Source organism: Nyctereutes procyonoides, unplaced genomic scaffold (genome assembly GCF_905146905.1).
Source record: "Nyctereutes procyonoides isolate TBG_1078 unplaced genomic scaffold, NYPRO_anot_genome, whole genome shotgun sequence".
In the NCBI taxonomy this organism is placed as follows: Eukaryota; Metazoa; Chordata; class Mammalia; order Carnivora; family Canidae; genus Nyctereutes; species Nyctereutes procyonoides.
This window is the reverse complement of record NW_026575043.1, coordinates 9,884,288-9,911,854: the sequence shown is the minus strand read 5'-3', so window position 1 is coordinate 9,911,854 and position 27,567 is coordinate 9,884,288. Positions and strand designations below refer to the sequence as shown.

The following is a 27,567-nucleotide window of genomic DNA, read 5'->3' as shown; positions in this document are numbered from 1 at the left end:
TTAATGCCCATCACCCAGTTACCCCATCCCTCCACCCCCTCCCCTACAGAGGAAATGACCCTCCGTTTGTTTCTTATGATTAAGAATCTCTTATGCTTTGTCTCTGATTTTATCTATTTTATGTTTTCCCTCTCTTTCCCTATGATCCTCTATTTTGTTGCTTAAATTCCATATATGAGTGAGATCATATGACAACTGTCTTTCTCTGATTGACTTATTTCACTGAGCATAATACCCTCTAGTTCCATTCACATCATTGCAAATGCTAAGATTTCATCCTTTCTGATGGCTAAGTAGTAGTCCATTGTATATCTCTGTCACATCTTTGTCCATCCATTGATGGACATCTGGACTCTTTCCATAATAATAAAAGATCTTTTTTAAAAAGATTATTTTATTTACTAGCACATTTTTCTAACCAAGAACTTGAGATCTCTCAACCTGAAGGGCCAGCAAGTTAACACACCTTCCTGATTTATTTAAACCATCACCTTGGGAATATTTCAGTTAAGGTATGTGCATTTAAAATTTTTTCATGTGTAATGTTGAAGGCAGTGGTGTAACTGGCGATGTCCTGTTCCCTACCCTCTCCACCAGCCAGTCTTAGGAAAATTAGGAGGTGATGGTTTAGGGGTGCAGGCAGAGCCAGTCCCCAGAGCAGAGCCGGGGTGCCTAAATAGCAGGCAACGTTGAGTGAGCTTGGCTGTCAGTCCAGCTCAGAGCTGAGCCACACTGGGTATCCCTGCCTCTCATTCATCACCGAGAAGCCACACCTCTGGGTCGAAGCTCAGTCCTCATTGTGTCCCAGGCACTTGCCCACTTCCTGAGACCGGGGACCCCCAGTAATCATTGCCACGGTTGAATGGCTTGGTCCATCTCCCTGTCCTTCCCCACCCCCGGTGAGAAAGGCCAAGGGCAGACAAAGCCTTCCTATTGACCATCCTTCAGCTCAGGTCATGATCCCAGGGTCCTGGGATCAAGGCATCAGGCTCATGTCAGGAAACCTGCTTCTCCCTCTGCCTGTGTCTCTACCTCACTCTCTGTCTCATGAACAAATAAATAAATAAAATATTTTTTAAATAATAAATAAAAGTGAGTTTTATCTTTTTGAATGGCCAGAAGCCATTGAGACCCTCTTTGGAAAGGATTAATTCAATACTTCTTTCAGTCCAAAGGAACAGAGTATAGAGGCATGAGTGAGTGATTCCTTGGTGGGGATGTTTTTGTAATGATATCTGAAGGCAATCTTAGAGCAGTTTTGAGCAGTGGTAGTTTGATTAAACAAATGTGGAGTATGAATATCAGAAGGTAATGCCTAGAGGGGAGCTCAGTCAATGAAGTATCCGACTCGGTTTTGGCTCAGGTCACGATAACTAGGTCCTGGGATCGAGCCCTGCATCTGGGTCCATGCTGAACAGGAATCTGCTTCAGATTCTCATTCCCTCCCCCACTGTTCCACCCCTCACCCCTCCACCCCCACTCACTTGCTTCCTGTCTCTAAAATAAATAAATAAAATCTAAAAAAAAAAAAAAAGGAAGAAGAAGAAGAAGGTAATGCTCAGAAAGATATTGGTCATGTGGGTCTGTAAGTTGTTGCGTGATGCTAACACTTCAGCTGCAATTATTTGTTGTAATACAACGCTCACATCCCCTTCTCCTGGCACCCCCTCCCTCTTGCTTCCGGCTGCCAAATCCAGTCCATCCAATCTTCAAAAGCCTTTTTCAAAGGCCTTCTCCCCAAGAACCTCTCCCGTCTCCTATGCTTTGTTTCCATGCCCTACCCCAAAGTGGAAGTTCCCCATTCCCTCCACAGAACCTCCATAAGCGCTCCTTTAAAAAAAAAAAAGATTTTTTAAAAATCTATTTATTTATGAGAAACACAGAGAGAGAGGCAGAGACATAGGCAGAGGGAGAAGCAGGCTCCCTGCAGGGAGCCTGATGCCAGACTCCATCCCAGGACCTCGGGATCATGATCTGAGCTGAAGGCTCAACCACTGAGCCACCCAGGCGTCCCCTCCATAGTGCTCCTTAAAATTTGTTCTGCATTTATGATGCTTAGCACTTCCTACCTTATAAAGCAATTACTTATTCACTTCAGTAAATATTTATGAAGCACCTACCCTGTTTCAGGCACTGGGCTGCATGACTAGGAACAATAATGTGAAAAATGAGGAGTGCTTCTGTGCTCGGGCTCATGACCAAATCTGAACACACAGAAAGACAACTGCAGTATAACATGAACTATTCCAATGAGGAGGTTCCTAACAGATCCTTGTAATAGAGAAACAGGAAATCTGCTCTTGGGAGAGAAAACCTACAAAATGGAAAGACATGTGAGTTGAGCCTTGAAGGATAGACAAGGGTTTTTCAGATTGTAAATTGGGGAAGAGCCTTCCAGACGAAGGCACAGCCTGAACAAAGACATGAAGGCCTACAGCTGAGTGCCTGTTGTCTGGGAACACGGGAGTATCTTCTCTCTCTTCTGGGGCTGGAAGCTCATGAAAGCAGGGACCTTTCCCCATTCTGCCTCGAATCTGCATCAGGGACTGGTACAGGTCCTTAAACACGATGCCCAATCCCCAACTGCATTTGCTAAGCTGAACACATTAATTTATAGTCACAGTTCTTCAGGATGAAATTCCCAGCCTGTTATTCTATTAGCTACAAATTGTGTTCATTGTTTAAGAGCCACATAAATAATATCTCTTTACTTCTTCTATCCGAGAGGGTGGTGACAGAAATGGACAATGCATTTTATTAGAGGCGGGGGAATATCGGGTCACAAACGCCTCCCCTGCACCTGTCCCTTGCCACCTGCTCGCCACTAATTCCCAGCTGGTATAAACTCAGTATATGCACGCTAATATTAGATGAAGCCAGAAGGGTTTCTTAAGAAGGGATAGGAGGAAGGCACAGGTTGGATTCTGCAGGTAAAACAAGCCCTGCATGGGATGCAGCATAGAGCCCTGCCTGGACCAGTCTGTTGGTCTGGGTTGCTCCCCTGATGTGAGCTGAGCTCCCTACGGACCCTTTCCCAGACCTGAACACCAATTAAACTTTCCTGTGAATTTTAGAGCCTACCATTGAGACAAGTTTCTCTTCGTGTGTTTCCACTATAAAGCTCAGGAGATGCTGATGCTTCTAATTTTTTTTTACTCTTTCTTAAGTAAATAATATATATATAACATAGAGCCAAATGTAAATCATCTTTGTAGCAGCTCTTATTTCCCTCCCCCAACCCCCAAGTATGGATAATTTAAGAAATACAATCGTTTCTTTAAGACCCTAACATCTGAAAGAAAAGCAAAATCTTTAATTCAGTGATAGTCCAGATTTAGGATTTGCTGGCCAGATGAAGTAGTTGTCCAGATAATTCAAGCCACATGTCACTCGTGGTCTTCCTATAACTATTGGCTGTCTATAGTTTGTCTCTTTGATGGGTATGCTCTGCTATCTTTAACTCTGGAAAATCTTCCCATGGAAAATTTTATCTTTTCTTTTTTTTTCTTTTATGAGAAATTACATTTTCAAGCTGCCAGTGCTGGCAAACAAGGAGAAAAGACAATCTGGAAATCCCAGATTTGTTCCAGATAGCTGTAGCAAAGCAAGGGCAAACTAATAATTAAGGCTACTTATCAAGACAATGTATGCAAAAGAGCTGGATTACTTGGGCAAATTAGATTGTGCTCAATGGATTCTTCTAGATTCTGCTGCTCTCAAGGCTTAGTCTGCTTTCACCAAGCATTTCTACCTGGCACGTTTAAAACAGAAATCACTACCTATGTTTTTTTGAAGGGACACATCCGGATATGTAAGTTAGGAGAACAACAAGCATAAAAACCATAAGTTACTGGTTTCCACAAACTAGTAATAGACTGTGCATGTTATTTCCAGGCTGTGTTCCAACTTAAAGCTGTTACTCCTTCTCTGAAAGGACTTTGTTGCTCTGTCTCTTCGTTATCTACTACCACAGCTCACATCTCTCCAGGTCATCAAATGAATGAAGAGAGATCATGTGATATTGGAAGGATGGACAGGATTGAAACCATCAGAAGTCATTGACAAAACCACGAGATGTATTTTCATGACTCTTGCTCTTGTATTTCTCAAGATGAGGGTGTTTGGAATCTTGCTTCTGAAGAAAAGTCAAAATGAGCTGTACATTTCCTTCATGATTATAGGACCATCTTAGTATTTCAGACCTAAAATTCAAGTAGTGTTCTGTTACCATAGATGAAATAGGAAATAGTCCCTAAATTGACTTTTTAAAAATTATTAATAAACATATGCTTAAAATATTATACGGCACTTCATTGTAGTATTTTTAACTGTTTTCTTGGAATGCCCCCCAGAAACTTTGTTTTCATTGGCAGAAGAAGTCTCAAAATTATAGGAAGTGATAAAAATAAGAAAATAGAGGCGAAAGTCATAATTCCCTTTGGCTTCTACTTATGTTGTACAGGATGATCATCTGTTAGTTTATGTGCAATCCTTTTTCTTGATCATAGTTGTCTGCCAATAAAAGCATGATATAAATATGAAAGTAAAATTCACAAGTACTTATAGAAATTGACAAATTTGGAAATGTATCAATTTCACTAAGTTGAAAAGATGTATCAAAGTACATCTTGCAAAAAATAGAAAGAAATTAGTTTTGATTCTAAAATATAAACAAACCCTCAATCATGAATTTGTGAAGTATTTTTTTGCAACGAGAATGGTGTGACATGTGCATAGAAAGTCTTTAGTTCTGAAACTGATAGTTTTTTCATTTAATCCCTTCCTCCTATTGTGGTATATGAGTGGCTTATCATCCTCGTATTTTATTTTTATTTTATTTTTAAAGATTTTATTTATGTGAGCTCTCATATATTTATATGAGAGAGCACACATGTGCACAAGGCTATTTATCAAGACAATTTATGCAAAAGAGCTGGATTACTTGGGCAAATTAGATTGTGATCAATAGATTCTTCTGGACTCTGCTGCTCTGAAGGCTTAGTCTGCTTTCACCAAGCATTTCTACCTGGCATGTGTAAAACAAAAATCATCACCTATGTGGGAGAGTGGGGCAGAGGAAGAAGCAGACTCCCCACTGAGCAGGAAGCCAGATACAGGGCTCAATCCCAAGACCTCAAGATCATGACCTGAGCAGAAGGGAGACACTTAACCAACTGAGCCACCCAGGTCCCCATCACCTTCGAATTTTATGTGCCATATTGGGCAAATGAACAAACAGCATTTGACCAAAATTTCAGTTGTAGAACATTGTGAATTCCTGCAGCTATAGCATGTTAATTTAAGTGTATTTGTGATTAAAATGGCTTTGCGATTTTTAAGCTTCTTCTGAAGTGTGTAATTAGGCACACGCAAGTTGCCATTGGACCAGGAGGTCATTAACTGTAAGCCGGGGATGGATGGGTCAGCTTGGCTCTGAGGTGGGCAAACTAGAGGAAGAATGAGACTAAGAATCAGAAGGCAGCCGTGTGTGTGTGTGTGTGTGTGTGTGTGTGTGTGTGTGTGTGTGTGAAGGGGAGCTAGGGTGGTGGCCATAAGGGAGGATGGCTGATGGGGGACCCATTAAGTAGTACTACTGTATGTCCGATGTTTCATTTTGTAGCTTCATCTGTGATCTTCACAAATACTTGGCCAAACAGGTGGCTCAAATAATAACTATCTCTAAGCTGGTTTCATAGGGGAAATATTGTAACAAAAGCTGTGCTGTACTGGACACAATCCACCAGTTCCAAGAAGCTGTGTGCATGCTATTTTTATTTTCCAGGTCTCTGCTTTTTTAAAAATTGGTAAAAACACAGGCCAAGATGTAGGTTGGCTGACCTATTCTTAAAGGTGGGTGTTGGGATCCCTGGGTGGCGCAGCGGTTTGGCACCTGCCTTTGGCCCAGGGCACGATCCTGAAGACCCGGGATCCAGTCCCACCTCGGGCTCCCAGTGCATGGAGCCTGCTTCTCCCTCTGCCTGTGTCTCTGCCTCTCTCTCTCTGTGTGACTATCATAAATAAATAAAAATTTATATTAAAAAAGGTGGGTGTTATCCACCTTAATGTTATCTGTGTGTACATTTCTCCCTCAGTGCCTCCCTTTATGGGACCTCTGTCCTCTACCAAGCATTCAGTTTTACAGCCCAGGCATAGACCCCAACAGCCCTTCTCTGGTTCCACTAACCCCACTCCTCCTGAGGAGAGCCCTCCTTTGTGCCCGCCCACGTTACACATGGCACATGATCAAACTGCATATGGGGTTACATATCTGTGCACGTGACACTCCTCCTAGATTACGAGCTTTTTAACAAACAGGATGCATGCTGATTTCTTTACCGAATACCCAGTTCCTTGCAAGGAGGTACTCAGTAAATGTTTGCTGAATGGACTGACAAATGAGCCTACTCAATCCTAATTCCTTTTCAATCTATCTGTTAAAGAGTTAGGTTCTGTTGAGACCAAATCATCTGCTACCCTTATTGTTGGCTTTGAAAAATTTTAGAATTTAACATGTAAAAGTTGAACATTTCCAAACAAATTTATTATTTTCATTTATTTGTTTATTTTTTAAGATTTTATTTATTTATTTGAGAGAGCAAGCATGAGCAGGGTGGAGGGGTATGGAGAGAGGGAGAAGCAGGCTCCCCGCTGAGCAAGGAGCCCAGTGTAGGGCTCAATCCCAAGACTCTGGGATCATGGCCTGAGCTGAAGGCAGACATTTAACTGACTGAGCCACCCAGGCGCCCCTAAACAAATCAATTACTGAGCAGAAAAATCTTAGATGGAAATAGAGACAGAGAGAGAGATGATAGATTTTTTTATTTAAGGAGCTGTTTCACTTTGCTTAATTTGTCACAAAAATACAAAATCTTTATCTAAAAGTACCCCCATTAGACTCACTTTCTACAAGTTCAACAAACTGGATAATCGGAGTCTTTCTTGTAAATTCTTTAGATCCAAAGCTAGACTATATATACCCTAACTGGATAACCACGGCAATGGTGGTTGTCTTTGGGGAAGAAGCATGTTGTTAATGACATCCACAATTGCACCAGCAAAACAATGAGGTTTCGTTTATGAACCAGAAGTAGTTCCTTCTTCAGAATAAAATCTAAATTCTAAAGTAATAAAATGATTAGTAATTAATTCAACTAACATTTAATGAAAAAATTCTGTGCCTATTAGGACATAGCTATATTACATGTAATATAGTTATATAATTATATATATAGCATATATAACTGCAACATTATAAGCATTTCACATGCCACATAAAATGGTTTCATTATTTTATAGTTCATATATTTAAAGTCAGAAGAGACAGCTGTTCCCAGGACAGTTGAAATTAATGAGGAGGAAGAGATATGCAGATGTTTTTAAAAGTCCATCCCCCACAAAAGCATATAATCAAACATCTGCTCTCAAAATTAATCTTAATAGCTCCCAAATGCAGCATTTCTAGATTTTGTGCTGTGCTCTTGCTGCAACATAGGTGAATTTTTGCACCTTGAATGTGGCCATTTAAAATCATAAATATGCTGCTTTACCTTTTTTTAAAGTTGCAAGCCATTGTTAACAATGACTTTAGTAAAACGTGTTTTTCAGTTGTTTCCAGTCTGAGGCTCTAAGTATATTTGAGACTTGTTTCATCAACATATAAAAGTACTACTTTTTCTTTTTAAAAGATTTTATTTATTTGAGAGAGAGACAGTGAGAGAGAGCAAGCACATGTCACGAGTGGAGAGAGGGACAGAAGGAGAGAGAGAATTTCAAGCAGACTTCCCGCTAAGCACTGAGCCAGACTCAGGGCTCCAGCTCACCACCTTGAGGTCACAACCTGAGCCGAAATCAAGAGTCGGATGCTCAACCAAGTGAGTCGCCCAGGCACTCCATCAAAGTAGTATTTTTGAAACACATCTGTGTGTGGTGGGGTCACTGCTGCTTACTGAGGTTCAACCTTTGTCCCTGCAGGTCTGTTTCTGTCCTCACCTTTACCTTCCAGTCTGTGTGATCTTGTGCAAGTCACGTGATCTCAGAATCCTGTAGGGCCTGAGCATTTAGATGTGTGATTCTTCACTAGAGAGACAAAATTAAAATACTTATTAGGGTAAAACGCACTGAAAATATTTTTTTTAATTAAGGAAAAGGTTGTTTTAGAAGGACTAGGAATATTCAGATAATTTGCAAGTAAATGACATCTTTTATTAAATGTCTTTATTTTATTTATTTATTTATTTACTTACTTACTTACTTACTCATGTTAAGTAGGTTGCATGCTCTCACAACCCTGAGATCATGAACTGAGCTGAAGGCAGACACTTAACCCCTGAGCCTCCCAGACACCCCAGATGTCTTTATTTAAATCTGCATGGGCACATCTGACCACATACCCCCTGCTGAGAAATGAATGCTATCTGCAGGCATTAAATGCCATCCCCTGTGACCCTTGCAGGGTCCTGGAGCAGGCACGTTTGGTTCAGAGGCTCTTCCCAGCCTTGTTTGGCATCTCCAGGCAAGCTTCCCCAGTTGGGAGTCATCCTTCTCTATCCCTGAAGTGACCCGGCTCATAGTATGACCTATGTCCTCTTCCTGTACTCTTTTCTCCTCTGTGCTCTGCTTCCCACATGGCCTCCATCCCAAGGACAGTATAGGATGTTGGACATCACTCAACAGGCAGTGGAGGCTATAAGCCCTGATCTGATCCACTGCTTCTCACTCAGTCTAGACAATCCGATGTGTTATCTCTAAAAGGAAATCACACCAAGGGGCAAGGCCCTTGAATCTCTGATCCCCAAAGGGGAGTCAGGTCCCCATCCCAGAAAAACATAAACACTAGGCAAAGAACCAAGATTAGGTGCAAATTCCCATTACGGGAACCAGTAAAGTCTCAGGAATAAGAGGCCAGTGTCTCAAACGAAGGGCCTAGAGTCACAACAAACCAGCACCAAGGGTGACTTGATGCTGAGGTGCGGGTTTCAACACCCAAGACTTCCTATGTCTCTGTAGGATATAGGGGTCGTGTTTCTAGAGTTGAATGGGGCATTAGAGGAGTAGACCAAGGCAGAGTGGAGATAAAAATTAAGCCAGTTATGACACCACCTCCCCATACTTCTACCACGTATATTTGAGCCAAAGGCCCAAGAACAACACTATGTACATATGTGTTGAGGTAGCCTGTATCTCTGGTTCTGCAATTATACTCGTGACTATTTTTTTTAAGCCTGAATATAATATACAGGATTTCACTGAAGAAGACTTTGGAATCAAGCAGATATGTGCTCTAATTATGTCTCTTCCATTTACTATTGGGTCAGTCTTTCTCATTTCCTGCTTTGTTTTCTGTTAAGGAGGGATTTCAAGATGGTCCTAGTAATAATATTATGAGAACTAAGATTAATCTCAGCACGGAATAGCATGGAATGATTCTTCCCAAACTTGTCTGCATATTGGAATCACCTAGGAAGCTTCAAAAAATACAGATGCCCGTGTCTCCCCTCCCTAGACCACGTTTCTGTGATGAGGGCTGGGCTTTCAAATTTCTAACAGATCCCCAAATAATGCTAATGTTCACACATGTTTGGGAACGCCCGGCATCAAGCCTGTCCTATGCTGAACATTAAATGTCTGTTAAATGAATAGAGACAATCAGTATCTGGCACACGCTAGATTTTCCAGAATTCTTGGCTCCCCCTCTTTCTACTGGGATGCCTGAAGATTAGTGCTGGGCTGTGAATCCAGTGGGATGTGAGAATGCAGAATGCTCTGGTACCATGCGCTGTGATATCCCAGAGGAGAAGAGGAGGAAGAGACAAAGACAGGTTGTGCTACAAGGGACAGCCCCCAGAGTCCTGCCAAGGGAATGTCTAACACGTTTGCTTTTGAGTATGTTGTCTGCAGGAAAGTGCCCGAGTGCTCACTGTCAAGTCCCCTTGGAAACCAGAGCCTAGTTTTGTGCTTTCAGTGGGGCTGATACAGCAATGAGCCAGAAGCTACGAAGAATAAGTGGAGGGTTTCGGCTGGTTCTGAGTTCTCTTCGTTTTTGGCTTCTATATCCAACCATTGTTGTAAATCCTTTGTGTGGTGTCCCTGGGTCAGCCGTCTGAAGGTATCAAAATTCCAAAAAGTTGGTTTCAGTGTTCTCTAATGGCTCTTGGAGAGAGAGAGTGAATTCTGAGAGCTGGGCACCACCTAAATCATTCTAAGATATGGAAGCCAGGATCCTCTCTCCTTTCCACAAAACTAGAAAGCTACAGTATCTGGGAGGTGAGGAAGGGTCTGGCCCTTCACTCCCTGTATGAATTATTATGTGCTTATGAGTAAAACTAATACTTGAGGGCTCTCAGCATCTGGAACTGAGCACTGGAATATTGTTGCATGCCCAAGGCTTATATGATATGCTACTTATGATTCGGAGCAAATTCTCAAATTTCACCCCAGCAACAGAACAGTAAACATTTAAGATACTAAAAAAAAAAAAAAAAAATTTGGCCAGTCTCAAGAATTGAGTGATCCTGAGGTCATGGGATCGAGCCCTGTGTCAGGCTCCACACTCAGCGGGGAGTCTGCTTGAGATTTTCCCTCTCCCTCTGCCCCTCCCCTCACTCTTGCGCAATCTCTGTCTCTCTCTCTCTCTCTCTCTCTCTCTCTCATTCTCTCAAATAAATAAATAAATCTTTTAAAAATTTAAAAAAAGAAGACATTTGACCCACTGAGACACTCAAACACTCCTAATTTTCTTGACTGTTTTTTTTCATTGATCTAACTTATAATTCCTTATCATAGGTATACATTTCTACTTCAAGTTTAAAAGTAAAATAGCGTATCACCCAAGTTTGTGGCATATGTGTATTTCTATCCTGCTAGTTTTAAGTTCGGTGAGAACACCATCTGTTGAGGGGGGTGGGGGGTGGTCCTCTCAAAACATTTGAAACAAATTCCTCTACTGCTAGCATCTTTTACTGTCATGTGGATTTGCTAGAACTTCATAGTGAAAGCAGTATTTGAATTTCACGGAGCACCTGGGTGGCTCAGTTGGTTGAACGTCTGGTTCTTGGTTTTGGCTCAGGTCGTGATCTCAGGGTGGTAGGATCAAGTCCTACTCAGTGCAGATTCTGCTGGAGATTCTCTCCCTCTGGCTCTCACCCTGCTGGTGCTCACCTTCTCTCTCTCTCAAATAAATTAAAAAAATATTTTAAAAACACTTGAATTTCACATAGCAGCAAAAATAAAAGTAAGCATATCTTGCTTAGAAAGGATTCAGTTTTTTTTATCAGTTCACTATCAGCATTAGATGAATGAAACCATCCTATGGGTCCTGGACCACCATCGCTTGCAGATGTGATGGGCATCCAGGTCATACAAGGCCCTTGCTTGGAGGCCAGATTAAATACCTAATCTTAATTAGACTGCATACTTAAAAAGTGAGTTCCAGAGAAAGAGTTTCAGTATCTCTTTCTCGAGCTGCTCAAAAAGTTTCAAAAAACACCTAATAACCACTAAGTATTTTCCATGTTTCTCTCTCTCTCTATCTCATTGGTGGTTCAATTCCCAGTGGCCAAAAAAAAAGTTGAATCCTCTTATCAGTTAGACTACATTTTTCTTATGATTCTCAACTGGCCAAGGCTGGTTCAATTCAAGCTCTGAGCTTTGGACTTGACCCTGTGAATATGGCTTTGTTTGCCTCTGAGTTAGCAGCATGAACCCTGGGTGTGCAGTTTCCACCAGCAGGGCTGTAGAGCTGGGTCATGCTCCATTCCCAAGGTGGGTCCCTGCCTCAGTCCCAGGGCTCCCAGACCTGTGATGCACACGTATGCCCTCTCAGTGCCTGCTGTGAGTCTTAAACCCCACTTCCTCATTGGCAACAGGTTCATAGAGACATTGGCAAAATCCTCAGCCTCAGTGAGGGCATCAGCCTGAAGGCAATGCTTTCCATCTTTTCTCTCCCACAGGGTCCAGTAGCATCAACTGCATCAGCATTGTCTGTCCTCTCCCCTGGCCCTGGCCTTCCTCCACCCCCTCCTCCTCCACCTCCTCCAGGACCACCTCCATTCTTTGAGAATGAAGGCAGAAGAGAGGAGTCCTCCCCTTCACGCTCAGCTCTATTTGCCCAGCTTAACCAAGGAGAAGAAATTACGAAAGGTGAGAAAACCAGACCTTGATGCCATCTCCCTCTGACTACTGGCAGACAGATCCCCCAGAGCCCACAGTGATGGATGGACATCATTCCAAGCCTCTGATGCTTCAGCACCATCTACAACCAAGGCATTAAGATTGAGTGAAATATCATACCTCTGTCTTCTAGCAGTGTACAGGTCTGCTAAATAATTATATCATTGAAGTATTGAACTCACCATAAGTGGGTTTTTTTTAAACAGTTAAAATATATCAGGATGTACATGGATTCTAAACAATAAGGTTTGTGCAAATACATCTGTGCTTTACACAGGTAAAACGAGTTATGGTCTACTTGTCCCTGTGCACTGGGCTAGGAGCTAAGAGCCCCAAATTCAAATTTTTTCTCTGGCTCCAACTGCTGGGCTGTCCCCTCCATCTGCATAAGAAAGGAATAGACTCATGACCCTAAAGTCGATTCTGTACTCTGACATACACTTGCTGGAAAGCCCTGTCCTTTGTCCTTTTAGGCTATGCCTGATGAATGATTTAGCCACGAGAAAAGAAGTAAATCATGGGGTCCTTTTTGGCCAGGTGGTTTGCTTTTTGTAGAATTCTTATCTATCATCTTATCTCCTTAAAGAAGAGGTTCCTCCAATTTAAGAAATGTTTACTGTGCTTCTAATGAACTTTACATTTATAACATCTCAGACCCTGCCCGTTATTAACCTTGAGAGAACACCAAACTGTTATGAAAGTAACATTATCAAAATTTTTTGTGCTATTTACATCATATTGAGCTAAGAGGTTAGGAACATTTCCCTTCGCACAAAGTACAAAGACACGTAGCTGTGTGCTACCTTCCCAGGGCTCCGGCATGTCACAGATGACCAGAAGACACACAAGAATCCCAGCCTACGGGCTCCAGGAGGACAAACACCATCTCCTACCAAAAGCCACACTCCAGGCTCCAGAGCTCCCCAATCTCATCCTTCTCAGAAACATGTTCCTGTGTTGGAGTTGGAAGGAAAGAAGTGGAGAGTAGTAAGTGAAACCCTTTAACCTTGATCCCCACCCCGCTCCCTTGAAATGACCAACCACCAAACCATGTACCAAGGTCTGGACGGTTTCTGAGTGAAGGGACAAAGGCACAAAGCCACTGGCTAGAGTAGAAACCAGGGCATTTCTGAACACTTAACGTTTGTTTGTTTGTTTTTCACTATTTCTCTTGCATCATTTTTTAATGTTTTTAAATTTTGTTTTAATTATGGTAAAATCACATGATATAAAATTTACCGTCTTACCATTGACGTGGATGTAGCGACTCAGACATTGAGTGCATTCAGGTTGCTAAGCAGCCATCAGCCCATCCATCTGCAGAACTCCATCCTGCTTGTAAAACTACAAACCTGTGCCTGGCTCCCCCCTCACCTCAGCTCCAGCAACCACCTTTCTCCTTTCTGTCTCTATTTGGTGATTCTTTACATAGACTTTTGATCTGTGCCCCATTCTGGTTGTCTGTAGGATATTCTATCCCACTGACAGAGGCACTAATGTCACCAGCGCTCCACCCAGTGCTGGCAACCGTTGTGGACAAGGGTATGTGCATGAAACTAGGGTACCTCTTGCCAATCTGGGGAGCTCCCCCAAAGGTGAAGGACCACAGACCCCAGGAAGGTTGTCTCGGGCTGAAAATACACTGGGGCTCACACGGCCATTATCACCAGACTGTTTCCCCCACTCCTATCTGATGCAGCAGATTTTGCTGCAGTATTAAGGCCAGATTCAGGGTACCGACTCAACAGGAAGCTCCCACATCCCTGCTCCAGCCCTAACTCACCAACCCTGGGTACTTGATATCTGGTGGTTCACAAATGGACACTGACTGACCCCCTTCCAGGCAGTCGTTTCATCCATTCCCATCATTACAATAATAGAGCAAGACCTGTGATTTGGTTGGTCTGTTAAAAAAAAAAAAAGAAGAAGTGGTTTTGAAAGAACATATTGAAAAGCCGTAATTAATGTTGAACCCCATAGTAATTTCAGCATGCAATGGGACTCCCCATTCATTTGTATGCCCTTAGATCCAATATTTGTATTTGTTTTCATTTTAGGAGTACCAAGAGGGCAGGAATGACCTTGTGATTGCAGAGACGGAACTGAAACAAGTGGCTTACATTTTCAAATGCAACAAGTCTACTCTACAGATGAAAGGAAAAATAAATTCCATTACAATTGGTAGGGCAGCGCCGTGGCCCTGTAGTTACATGGTCAGTTGCTTGGCATCCACATGCTGTGTGTTTAATAAAGCTTTGCTTTGGTTTGGTTTTCCTAGACAACTGTAAGAAGTTTGGCCTTGTGTTTGACAACGTGGTAGGCATTGTGGAAGTGATCAATTCCAAGGATATTCAAATGCAGGTAAGTTGGCCTTTTCTTTCTTTTTCAAGATTTTGTTTATTTAGAGAGAAAGTGAGCAAGTGGGGGGAAGGGCAGAGAGAGAGAGAATCTGAAGCAGACACCACACTGAACAGGAGCCTGAAACAGGGGGTCAATCTCAGGACCCTGAGATCATGACCTGAGCCAGAACCAAGAGTCTGACACTCAACCAGTTGAGCCACCCAGGCACCCCCCCACATAAGTGGCCTTTTGAGCCAGGCCTTTGGCCCCCTCTGCAGCTGTGCTCAGACCATATACAGCTGCCTGCTTGGGGCTGGCCATGTCCACCTAGAGCACTTCTATTCTATTCCCTTTCCTTCAGACACCACTCTGTCATCACCTCCTCTCTTGGATGGTGTTAATTCCTCTTTTTCAATCTCTTACAACACAGCCTATCCCATCTTGCCCTGCAATCACTTGTTTACCCTGCCTGTTTCAGGGGCACATAATTGATCTTTACAGCAGCAGACACTGGCACAGCACCTGCACAGAGTCGGTGTCTAATAATGTTCTTCCAGCCTAATAGCACCATCCCAAAGAGAATTTTCTTTGCTCAGGAAGCACTGGTTCTGAGTAGGAGGAAGAATTTTTCTGAAGAGTCCGTGAGATAATCAGATGAACAACCTGGAAAGTAAGATTGAAATTGAATTTGCAGACTAAAAGAAAACATGCCCTCCTTTTGTAAATTTTGATTTAACCCAATGGGATTTTACGATACGCCACAAGTTAAAGGACCTCTTGCCTTTAGCCAGCTACAACTCCCACCTTTGATTACGCTCTCCTCATAATGCTTTTTTTTAAGATATTATTTTTAAGTAATCTCTACACCGAACTTGGGGGTCAAACTCACAACCCCGAGATCGAGAGTCACGTGCTGTACCCACTGAGTCAGCCAGGCACTCCTCTCTTCATATTGTTAATTAGCCCCTTATGATCTCATGTTTCCTGATAACATTTGTTAAAGTTGGATTCTGGTTTTATAGATCCTTCGCTCTTGTTTTACTGGGCTTTTTCCTGCTGTCACTTTCAATAAGAGTACATTCAAATGGGCATTTTACATTTAACTCACCACTATTTAAGATGTTGGTTTTATGTGTGTCCATTTAATGGAAAGAGCCCAGCTCTGGGCACCCCAAGCCCTGAACGTGAGCCCCAGCTCAACCCTCACCTGTTGCATGCACTTGGGCAAGTTGGCTTCACCTCTGCCCTGAAACACAAGGGTAGCTGAGAGATTCTAAGTCCTCTACACCCCAATTCCAAATACTGTTGCCACATAGGCTCTGTGGGTACATGTATCTCTTCCACATTCCAGTTCCATATAGTCTGCAGTGCATCTGTGTAAATCCCCTGCCCCTCCCTACCCATGCTGCTTCCACTTCTTCATAAATTCCATTCCTGGATAGAGAACCACTCAGGAGAAAGCCACCAAGAAACTCCTCCCAGGCGTTTACTGTATTGTTGCCTTTGCCCTGTAAACAGAAAAACTTGACCATCCTCGGGTCACACTTGAGGGTTCTAAACTGTGAGTTCTATGCCCAGGGCCACTTAGCAATGAATCACTCGATCATTCATTTGCCAAATGTTTACTGAACATACTGTTCTCAGCTCTACAGATATCAGTAAGCAAACGAGACAAAAATCTTTGCCCTCATGAAGCTTGTATTCTATAATACCACCTCCCAAATTACCATTTCTGACAACCACATATTTCCATTTATTTAATAATGCTGTTCCTCCCCAAATATTGGGGGTATGTGGGGCATGCCAGGAGAGCATTTTTTATTGAAAATACATCACGTTCAAAATTAAAAACCCATTGGGCAGCCCGGGTGGCTCAGCGGTTTAGCACCACCTTCAGTTCAGGGTGTGATCCTGGAGACCCGGGATGGAGTCCCACTTGGGCTCCCCACGTGGAGCCTGCTTCTCCCTCTGCCTGTGTCTCTGCCTCTCTCTCTCTCTCTCTCTCTCTCTCTCTCTCTCTCTCTCTCTGTCTCTCATGAATAAATAAATAAAATCTTAAAAAAAATTAAAAACCCATTGAATTAAATATAAAACATGAAGCTATAGAAAAATAGAAGAAAACAGTTTTAAGTATTCATCACATTTTTGGAGGGGGAAATAATTCTAAATTGAGAAGTAGTAGAAATTATCAAAAAAAATCTACTTAAAAATTTTAAACTTCTGAATTCTAAACAAAAATAGTTACCATATAACCATTTTTAAAAGAAAGATGGGTACCTGGGTGGCTCAGTTGGTTAAGCATCCGACCCTTGGTTTTGGCTTAGGTCATGAGATGGAACCTGCTTAAGATTCTCTCCCTCTCCCTCTTCCCCTCTTGCCTCTCCACTCTCTCTAAAAAAGAAGTAAAATAAATAATTTATTTATCTAAAATAATTTATTAATAATAAAATAACTGAGCAATACAGACCGATGACAGAATGACAGGCACTGTACCATGTGTCCCTTTATATAAAGATTGAAAACATGCAAACAAAACACATATGTTAAATATACTTGTGAGGACCTAAAACTAATACTACGCTGTATGGTAACTGGGGTTTAAATAAAAACTTAAAAAAAAAAAAAGAAACTACGCTTATGAGAGCTCCAGGTCACCATGCTCTGGGAGAGATCTGGTGTGAGTGGTGCACTTCGAACAAAATTCAGAAGATTGTTTTCATCGGAGGCAGCTGGGGGGGGGGGTGGCATGAAGGAGGTGGTGCATGGTACAGAGGGGATTTCAACCATATGGTAAGATTATAGTCCTAAAAAATATAAGCCAAAATGTTAAACTCTGATAAATGTTTGACATATATATACACACATATATGTGCATTTGTTATATTTTCTATGGTTTTTTGGTCGAAATATATCCTAATTTTTTGGAGATACGGGCATGTGTTCTAAAAATAATCTGGAAGGATGAACTGTGGTTATCTGTCCAAGAGGGATTAAAAACTTGACAGGAGAGAGACACTTTATTGAATACTTTTCAAGCCTTTGGATGTTCAAACCAAGTGAATGTCATTACATATTTAAAACATCTAACACATTGTTTCAAAAGGGCCTGGGCACACTAGAGATCAGTGATTGCCCCGGGGTGAGGCCAGGTATTGATTATAAACAGGCATTAGGGGTATTTGGGGAGTGATGGAAATATTCTAGAACTGAAGTGATAAGTTGCAGAGTTCTATAAACCTACTAAATATCATTAAATTGTGTACTTGAAACAGGTGAATTTTATGTTTGCAGATTTTACCTCATTACTTTAAAAAATGATTGAAGGGACGCCTGGGTGGCTCAGCAGTTGACATCTGCCTTCAGGTCCGGGGTCTGGGGATGGAGCTCTGCATCAGGCTCTCCACGGGAACCTGCTTCTCCTTCTGCCTGTGTCTCTGCCTCTCTGTGTGTCTCTCATGAATAAATAAAATCTTTATTAAAAAAAAAGATTGAAATGACAAAAAGGGGCATGCAACCAAAGTTCGTATGATTTGGTCCAGTAATTCTGTTTTTGGCAAACTATACCCTCAAAATAAAAAACACAAATTATGAGAGAGAGAAGAGACTAAGTATAACATGACATTTTATTTATTTTTTATTTTTTTGAGATTTTATTTATTTATTCATGAGAGACACAGAGAGAGAGAGAGAGAGAGAGAGAGAGAGAGAGAGAGCCAGAGACGCAGGCAGAGAGAGAAGCAGGCTCCATGCAGGAAGCCTGACGTAGGACTTCATTCCGGGACTCCAGGACCATGCCCTGGGCCGAAGGCAGGCACTAAACCACTGAGCCATCCAGGGATCCCCCTAACATGACATTTAAAAAAAAATTTTATAGAGATATAGGGGTGCCTGGCTGGCTCAGTCAGTGAAGCATGTGACTCTTGATCTCAGGATTGTGGGCTCCAGCCCCACGTTGGGTGTAGAGATTACTTAAAAATAAAGTCTTTAAAAAATGTTTTGTAGAGAAATAAATTTATGAAAAACCAAACTAATACAGAAACGTATTAAAGTGCTAGAGCAAAAACAAAACAAAACAAAAACAAAACAAAAAAAAGTGCTAGAGCAATTGGCCTAGGCAAGGTCACACGTCACCTGACACTCAGCAGAGGAGATACTCTTTGGCCCTGTTCTCTTGATAAGACACAATCTCTGTTTTCAAACAGTTCCCAGACCACCAGGGAAAAAGAGCATGTGTACAATCTGCTCTAATGCACTGTTGACCAAAACACTGTGGGAAAGACAGTTCTTACCATATCAGGGAGATGTTTTAAGGTCTGCTGTTGCTTTTTCAGACTTTCAGATATGTGGGGTATCTAAGCATTTTTAATATAATATAGCAATATATAAATATAAGTAAAGCATATTAGTGTCATGTGCCTGCATCACATGACCCCATTCTGCCTCACGGACAAATAACCAAAGACCCATGACAGTTTATCCTTTCTCTCCACTTGCCTGGCTTCCCATACCGTTCTGGGCAGCGTGTAAATGGTCTTCATCACTGTAAGATAAACAAGTCTAGAAATGACCAAAACATTACTGCTGACACATTCTGGAAATATATATGCATTATTACTATTTTAGTTTATTTATGGCAAAGCCCTGTGCTTACCTGACCTTGAACTACCTCTGCTTTTTTTTTTTTTTTTTTTTTTTTTTTTGGCACTGGGGCTTATTTCTAACCCAGTGTCCAGTTTCTTTGGAGAGAGGAGAAAACAGAGAAGTGTGGTGACCTGGCTAGACTCCCCCTAAGGAATTCTTTACATCATCTGCACCATCAACAGAAGTTGCTCCTTGGGTTTGCAATCCAGCCTTTTTCTTCAGGGTGAAAGAGGAGATGTCTTTATCACTTCAATTACCATTACAAGGAGGAAAATTATAGAGTGGTAATATAGTCATTGGGGGAGCAGTCTATAGAGATTTGCTGGAGGGATGTCTGAAAACTGTTCAAAGAGAAATTTGAAACTGGGCCGGATTTTTATAGCACTCAGATATTTGTAAACAATATAAAGAATCACCTCCTCTTGTGTATGGTTTATCGATGCCAATGAGTGGCCTGAACCAAGTCCCCACTTTTGGCTCCTGGAATTAATACATTTCAAAATACCTAGACACTCATTGTCTCATTCAAGCTTCACATTCAGCCAGTGAGATTTTTATCTGGCCAAAGATTTATGGGAAAAGAATTGTGGTGTTTCTTATTTAGCTTCAAGAAAAATCTACTCAGTTACAGAATGATGTCTTTACTCTTAAGTGACCGTATTAGTATTTGTTTTAACCCAAGATTCATGGATTTGTCAGAACTAAAATTTTAAGCAAATAAAAGCAAATGTGTCTTGTTACTTTTATCGTGAAATCAAATATAAGTTTCAAATCCACTAGAGGGTTGTGAGACTTTTTCTGAACACTTAGCTGCTCTTTTCACATTAATCCCTTTATTTTGTCTCAGGATGGAGACCCTGAGGCTTGAGAATCTCTTTGTGTGGTCCTTTCATTCTGTCCCCAGATGACACGCACCAGGTGGGCCTGGAGATGGTGCGCTCACCCGCCCCTCCAGCCCTGACCCAGCTCTTCCTAAAGCTTGGGGAAGCCCATGGATTGTGCCTATTTGAGGACATTGTAATTGTTATTTCTTTATATTGGGTGCCAGGTTGTTCTTTTGTCTGTTTCAGGTAATGGGGAAAGTGCCAACAATCTCCATTAATAAAACAGAAGGCTGCCACATATACCTCAGTGAAGATGCGCTGGACTGTGAGATCGTGAGTGCCAAATCGTCCGAAATGAATGTCCTTATTCCTCAGGATGGGGATTACGTAAGTACCTTTTACAAGATGGTAAAGAATTTTTCTTGAGCCTTCCTTATTAACATTCTTAGAGATTGACTCCCAACGTATGAGCTTCATTTGTAGAATAATTCACAGGCAGGAGAGGAATTCGGAGAGTTGCCTTTCGCATTTCTTCTACCATTTCTTGACTGTGCTCATTTCTGGATTTGTGATTCTCTAGGCCCTTCAGTAATAATTACCTTAACGGCTGAGCTTTCATCAAATAGTACCTGGCACATCTGAGTTCATGGTATTTAGGATTGTTTTCCTTTGCTATGGGGGAGGGCAACAAAGTAGGGAGAAATGCTTTGGGGGAAGCACGGGAGGGAGGGGGGTGATGATAAATAGGCCTATTTCTGTAGGTAGCCTTATGTCAGGGGTTCTCGAATTCAGCGTAAGGATCAGCCAAGAAGCTCCATGAAAATACCAGCTCCCAAAGTCTGCACCTGGAGGTTGTATTCAGGAGGCTTCCGGAGGGCTCTGAGGAATCTGTATTTTAATCGGCATCTCAGGTGATTCTGATGCCATCAGTCCATCCAGCCCTTCTGAGAAATACTGCCTAGATGTTTTTGCCACCGTTTGTTTTTTATGCCTCCTCTCCCCAACAAGGCAGCTTCTAGAAGCAGGCAGATATCCTCACACACCGAAGAGGAAGTCTAAATGAATACATTTTCTGCATCACCTAGTATGGTGGGCTTGCTAGTTGCTGCTCTTTGTTTTTTGTTTTTTTTTTAAGATTTTATTTATTTATTCATGAGAGACACACACACACACACACACAGAGAGAGAGAGAGAGAGAGAGAGAGAGTGAGACAGGCAGAGGGAGAAGCAGGCTCCATGCAGGGAGCCTGACGTGGGACTCGATCCTGGGTCTCCAGGATCATGCCCTGGGCTGAAGGCGGTCCTAAACCGCTGAGCCACCCGAGCTGCCCAGTTGCTGCTCTTTGGAAGTAAGTTATTGCTCCCTTCCTGTTGTTGCTTCTTGGAAGTACAGATGAATCCAGAGATGATTCCCTCTGATTCTAACTGTGCAGGGAGGCAGTGACCCAGGGAAGGATGGAAGAAACAGTAACCTCGAAGGCACCCCATCAGCCTGTGGGTCAGTCACCAGCCATCTCCCCAGGCAGACAGCACCCATGCTCCCAGGTCCCCCTTCTCTCACCCGTCAGTAGATTCTTCAGCACTGCCCAGCCACGTGCTACATAATGCAGCCTAGAATTCATCACGGAGGGCTGAAAAACAAAAGTCCACCAGCCCTGGGCCGTGCTTCACTGCTAGGTGTTTGGCCAGCCTAACTCTGAGCTTGAGGAGAACCCTCTCACTTTCTCTCCCTAAAAACTACTGAGGAGCTAAAGCTGATACGGAGACGTGTTGGACGAGAGAGCCAAAAACGAGGGTGGTCCCTGGCCTTTGCAGCTGTTCGGCAGAAGGCTCAGCAGAAGGCATGGGAACTGGATCTGCTAAGAAAAGCAATGGTCTAGATCAGCTTTCCAGATTAATCAAGCTAGCATCCCTGGACATGGTACCAGACATCTGTAGTTGTTAAGGCTTCTCAGGTGATTCTGATGTAAAGCCAAGCTTGAGATTCACTGACCTAAGGCATGAGTATGGATCAAAACTTGAGCTTTTATGCTGAAAAAGTAGTCTCTTTCGTTTGTAGAATCATCCTCAGGTAGATTATGTTGTGTCCTCATTTCATGGTCCTCCTCTTAGATTTTCTAGTCGTAGGTAGTAGGGAGCAATCCAGGGGTCCTGCCGTGGGCATTGTAATCTGGGAATGGATGGTGGGGATGATTCATTCCGAAGGAAATCAGTTGCCCAGAGAAGAACACTGTCGTATGACTATCAGTTCACCCCCAAAAAAGATGTGGAATGGCTGTAGTAGGGTTAACTATCAAAGAAATGCCTTCACTCTGGGGCATTGCTTACCTGGCCTGGTACTTGAGAGCAACTACCAAGCCTTGTTTACTTCCAAAAGAGGCAGTTGGATCCTACATCTAAGAAGATGTGTACTCATGTGTGTATATGTGTGTGTGTGTTCCACTGAAACATGACATCTCATTGATGGGTGAACATAGGCATCAGCTCATCAGACCCTCGGGGTTTCAGCAGTGCTGTGTGTACATCAAGTCCTGGGAGGGCATAGAAGCCGGGACCCAGTGTACTGCTTCTCACCTTCTTTGTCCATCCTTTTCTGGAGTGACTGCAGAATCACTTTCTGAGGAAAGGAGATATTTCAATCTTTTATTTTGGCTCTATTGCATTCCCACCACCACCCCCTCCCGCCAACCCTGCCCCCTCTCTCTCCCTATGTGGTGCACATGCTTGTATTTCCCAATGGGAGGGGTAGGGTGGCAGGACACAAGACAAATATATATATTTGTTACATATAATCCAAAGCTCACCTTCATAGTTGATCAAGAAGTATCCAGAGAACACCAGGGCAAAGCCTTCTACTCCGCATGACTAGGGATCAGCTGCCTCACTGTCCTCAAGGAACGTGTTAGAAATACAGATTGTCATTCTCTTTGCCAGATTTAATCAGAATCTGCATTTTAACAGGCTCCCCAGTTGATCCTGTGCAGGTTTGAGTGTGGCAGAGAGTGGGCAGAGGGGCTGTCTGGCTTGATGTCTGGCTGCCCTGCTTTTGGCGATACCATCTTCAGCCATCTGCTTGACCTCCCAGACGTGTGTCCAGTAGATGGCCTCTCAGTAACACCTAGCTCATAGGGCTGTAGGTTAAGTCCACATATACCTAGTACTTAGAGGACTGCCTGGTTCTGAGGAGGTTCTAGCTTTAATGATGACACCAGCAGACAGTCACAGAGCTTACACACAACTATGCAAGCAAGTATCCACGGGACACAGAAGACCTCTCCACAACACAGTTTTGGTTTCCATAAAATACCATTGTCCCCTATGTGACACGAATCAGTTTGCAAAGGGAAGCCCTGATTTAAGATACTTTGTTCTTCTGCATTTTTCCAGAGAGAATTTCCTGTTCCAGAACAGTTCAAGACAGTCTGGGATGGATCCAAGTTGGTCACTGAACCTGCAGAAATTATGGGCTAACCACCAGAGAGATGACGCCCTCCCTCCACCCCCCGACCTGAATCTATCCAAAAAAAAAAAAAAAAAAAAAAAAGCAGCATTAAAGACCTAGAAGTTGCAGTAACATCTACTGCTTTAGTTTTGGCTTCCAACATTCTGTATTATTTCTGGCATGCCTTCGTGGGCATTTTGAAGTATTTAAAGTTTCTTCATGATTTGGCTTTGTGTGTGATTTGAGTTCCACATGATGACTTGTGAGCATTACACGTCTAAAGGGGGGAAAGAATTCTCTCCCCCTAATATTAATCACACGGTAGCTGATAGGTAAAAAAAAATACTGCATGATTCAATTTGACACTTACATTTAATTGCTAGTTGGAAAATAAAACCTTTGAGAATCTAAGATGTACATTTTTACCTTTTAGGCAATTTTAATAGGAAGTAGTAGTAGTATGCTCTGAGAAATCTAACATTTTTTTTCTCATTTTTGCCAAATGTTCGCTTTATCAGCACGGATACATTGTTGGCATGAATACATAGTTCAACCCAGTTTTTTACAAAACATAAGAAAATTCTATCCTAAGGACCATATCCAGTTTCTTGGTCTGTAGAAGACTTGTATTCTTTACTAAAAATAGATCCTAATGATTCATCTTAAAATATTCTTCTGCCATTTTACTTTTCTGCAAAAAGATTTGTATGCCAAAAGATTGGTGGGAGGAAGCAGATGTAGTACCTCTCAATTTTGCTCGAAGATCAAGCTCAATTTTTTTGTTTCCCAGTTTTGAACCTGTTGAATATCAGATGCCTTGTAAAGGATGTCATTAATGTTTTCTTATAAACTCTTTTCTTTTTCACTTGCCAGACTTCTAACCAGTCTCGGAAAAATCAATGTTAAAAAGCCATAGCTGTAATACAAAACCTGAAGAATTGTTTGTTGGTTTGACGTGCTGCTCCTATTTTGTAGTATTGAGAGTATATGCTTTTCAACATAAGAAAAACTATGATATTCCTATCTTTTCAGTACACAGTGCTGAAAAATCTGCAACTTCTTGGATCACATGTAATGAATTCTAGTATAATGCTTGCAGACCCAATACAAGCATATATATTGTGCCTACTATAGCCTTTGGAATACGTTATTTCCGTTTTTTAAATATCTTCTATATACATATAGTATTCAAATTACTGATGCTCACGTACCAAGGTTTTGCTATACAAGTTTTGTTCATATGAATAATGTGGCTTTAGTAAATATCTTTTTTTTCAATTGTAAACTTATTCTGAAATAAAGTAAAATTCTAGTTGTTTAAATAACTGTGATGAATTCTGGCTGTTAAAATATTTTTTTCCGCTTTGATTCGCCCCTTGCTCATATGTCAGATATGTTAGATTCAGGAAAGACAGCTGAGCCCTTCTGGTTGGCTTGGAGAATGTATCCAGCATGCCATCCAGTATGCCATTCTCCAAAGAATGACTTCTTTAAGATAGATACCAGATAAAGCCATTTGCAGTTGGAATGACAGTCAGAAAATTCTAGAATCCAGTTTCATAATCCAAGTCCTCTTCACTGAGAAAATCCCCTTCGTAGATCTTCATTAAAGTAAATATCCAAGAAAATATGGTTTTTAATAAGGATACAATTATATATATATATATATATTATATATACTGTGTATTTTAATTTATAATAAAAACAGAACTTTTACAATAGATTTGTAAATAAACTTCTGGAGGAAAAATTGTAAGTGGGAAGAAAAGACTCTAAAGAGGACATGTTACATACACTTTAAATAGTAATTATTTTATATTGAAAAAATTCACTCACCCTACAACCCAGCAGTCGTACTACTGAGGATTTACCCCAAGGATACAGATGCAGTGAAACGCCGGGACACGTGCACCCTGATGTTTCTAGCAGCCATGTCCACAATAGCCAAACTGTGGAAGGAGCCTCGGTGTCCATCAAAAGATGAATGGATAAAGAAGATGTGGTTTATGTATACAATGGAATATTACTCAGCCATTAGAAACGACAAATACCTACCTTTTGCTTTGACATGGATGGACCTGGAGGATATTATGCTGAGTGAAATAAGTCAATCGGAGAAGGACAATCATTATATGGTCTCATTCATATGGGGAATATAAAAAATAGTGAAAGGGAATAAAGGGGAAAGGAGAAAAAATGAGTGGGAAATATCAGAGAGGGAGACAGAACATAAGAAACTCCTAACTCTGGAAACGAACAAGGGGTGGTGGAAAGGGAGGTGGGCGGGGGATGGGGGTGACTGGGTGACGCACTGAGGGGGGCACTTGATGGGATGATCACTGGGTGTTATGCTATATGTTGGCAAATTTAACTCCAATAAAAAAAATTCACTCAAAATTCTTAGACTCTGGGATGCCTGGGTGGCTCAGCAGTTGAGCATCTGCCTTTGGCTCAGGTCGTGATCCTGGGGTCCTGGGATTGAGTCCCACATGGGGCTCCCCACAGGGAGCCTGCTTCTCCCTCTGCCTATGTCTCTACCTCTGTGTGTGTGTCTCTCATGAATAAATACATAAAATCTTTTTTTAAAAAAATTATTAAGCTCTATTGACTGGCCTTGGGCTTACATCAGGCTTTCAAAATGATTCACTGCAGATACTGAAAATCTAGACTTGTGGTTCAATTATTTTATCAGCCCTGGGGCCTTAAGTCACCTATTGGCTTTATGAGTAAGTTGAATTTGTTGAGAAGGGAGGAGGAAAACAAGTTTGGCAGTGTATAGGAATATAATTACTCAGACAATGCAGCACTTGCAATAGGCTTTCTTTCTTGCACATTATGGAATTCCAATGTTACCAATGCTATGACCTAAAAAACACTGCCAAAGGGGTAAGAAATCCATATTAGCAGAATTGCATTCACAAAAAATCAAAACAAAAATACATGTCAGAAAATTAAGTGTCAAGGGTCTCCTGTATCTCTTTGCTTTGCAACATTATAAAGTATTTTGTAGGTTCAAATGATAAAATAATCCAGAATCTATTGTTTTGAAAAGCCTTTCCTTGATAATATAGGTTCCACCAAATAATCTATTACTGATAGTTTTCCTTTCACAACAAGACATTTTTTTATAAATTCTTTTTTTTTTAATTTATTTATTTATGATAGTCACAGAGAGAGAGAGAGAGGCAGAGACATAGGCAGAGGGAGAAGCAGGCTCCATGCACTGGGAGCCCGATATGGGATTCGATCCCGGGTCTCCAGGATCGCACCCTGAGCCAAAGGCAGGCGCCAAACCGCTGCGCCACCCAGGGATCCCAAGACATTTTTTTAAAGATTTTATTTATTTATTCATGAGAGACACAGGGAGAGAGAGAGGCAGAGACACAGGCAGAGGGAGAAGCAGGCTCCATGCAGGGAGCCCGACGTGGGACTCCATCCTGGGTCTCCAGGATCAGGCCCTGGACTAAAGGCCAAATCGCTGAGCCACCCGAGCTGCCCAACAAGAGGTCTTAAAGTGAAGGATGGGTACTAACCATTTCTTATCTATAGAAATTTCTTCTAGAACTGGTAGGAAATATATACAGTTCTACTCATTTATTCTTTTGTTCATTGAAAATGTCTACTTCGACTTCTTAAGAGTCTAGAGTCTAGTCAAGAATGCCTTCATTTTAAAGAAGACAAAGCTGAGGTCTAGTGACATGAGCAGCTTGCATAAAGCAACCAGTTAGAGGTAAAGCAAGGACTAGAACACACACACATACACATATACATCTTTTTATAACTACCGTAATTTGGCTTCGAGTCTCACCATGTTTCTGAAACTCTCAAAGGACATAAATCCAGTGGCTTTCCCTCATTCCTCATCCACTGTGATTTTGGACACTGTCACTTCACTGTTAAACTCCATTTGATTTTGTGATGCACAGTAAACTCTGGCTCCTCTCTTCCTTCTTTTTCTCCCCCTGTCAAATGCTCATTTGTCTTCCTTAACTTCATCTATCACTCATGTAGATGACTGCCAAATCCATATCCACAGCCTGAATTCATCTCCCCAGAATCTTAACTCCCAATTGCCTGTATTTCTACCTGCCTGTCCCACCTGCATTCCACATGGTGAGAATTAATAAACATTTGCCATACATATCCGTATTT

At 41.8% G+C, this 27,567-nt stretch overlaps 1 protein-coding gene across 1 annotated transcript in view; it reads left to right on the top strand.

Moving 5' to 3' along the window:
* The window catches only part of CAP2 (cyclase associated actin cytoskeleton regulatory protein 2), a 138,212-nt gene extending 113,407 nt beyond the window's left edge, over positions 1 to 24,805 (top strand). Inside the window, exons 8-13 of the mRNA XM_055323414.1 lie at positions 11,949 to 12,138; positions 12,980 to 13,155; positions 14,226 to 14,349; positions 14,447 to 14,529; positions 20,220 to 20,360; positions 23,361 to 24,805. Coding sequence (XP_055179389.1) covers positions 11,949 to 12,138; positions 12,980 to 13,155; positions 14,226 to 14,349; positions 14,447 to 14,529; positions 20,220 to 20,360; positions 23,361 to 23,444 — 798 coding nt within the window. The 3' untranslated portion in view covers positions 23,445 to 24,805. The remainder of the gene's footprint in view (positions 1 to 11,948; positions 12,139 to 12,979; positions 13,156 to 14,225; positions 14,350 to 14,446; positions 14,530 to 20,219; positions 20,361 to 23,360) is intronic.
* Positions 24,806 to 27,567: the final 2,762 nt, after the last annotated feature.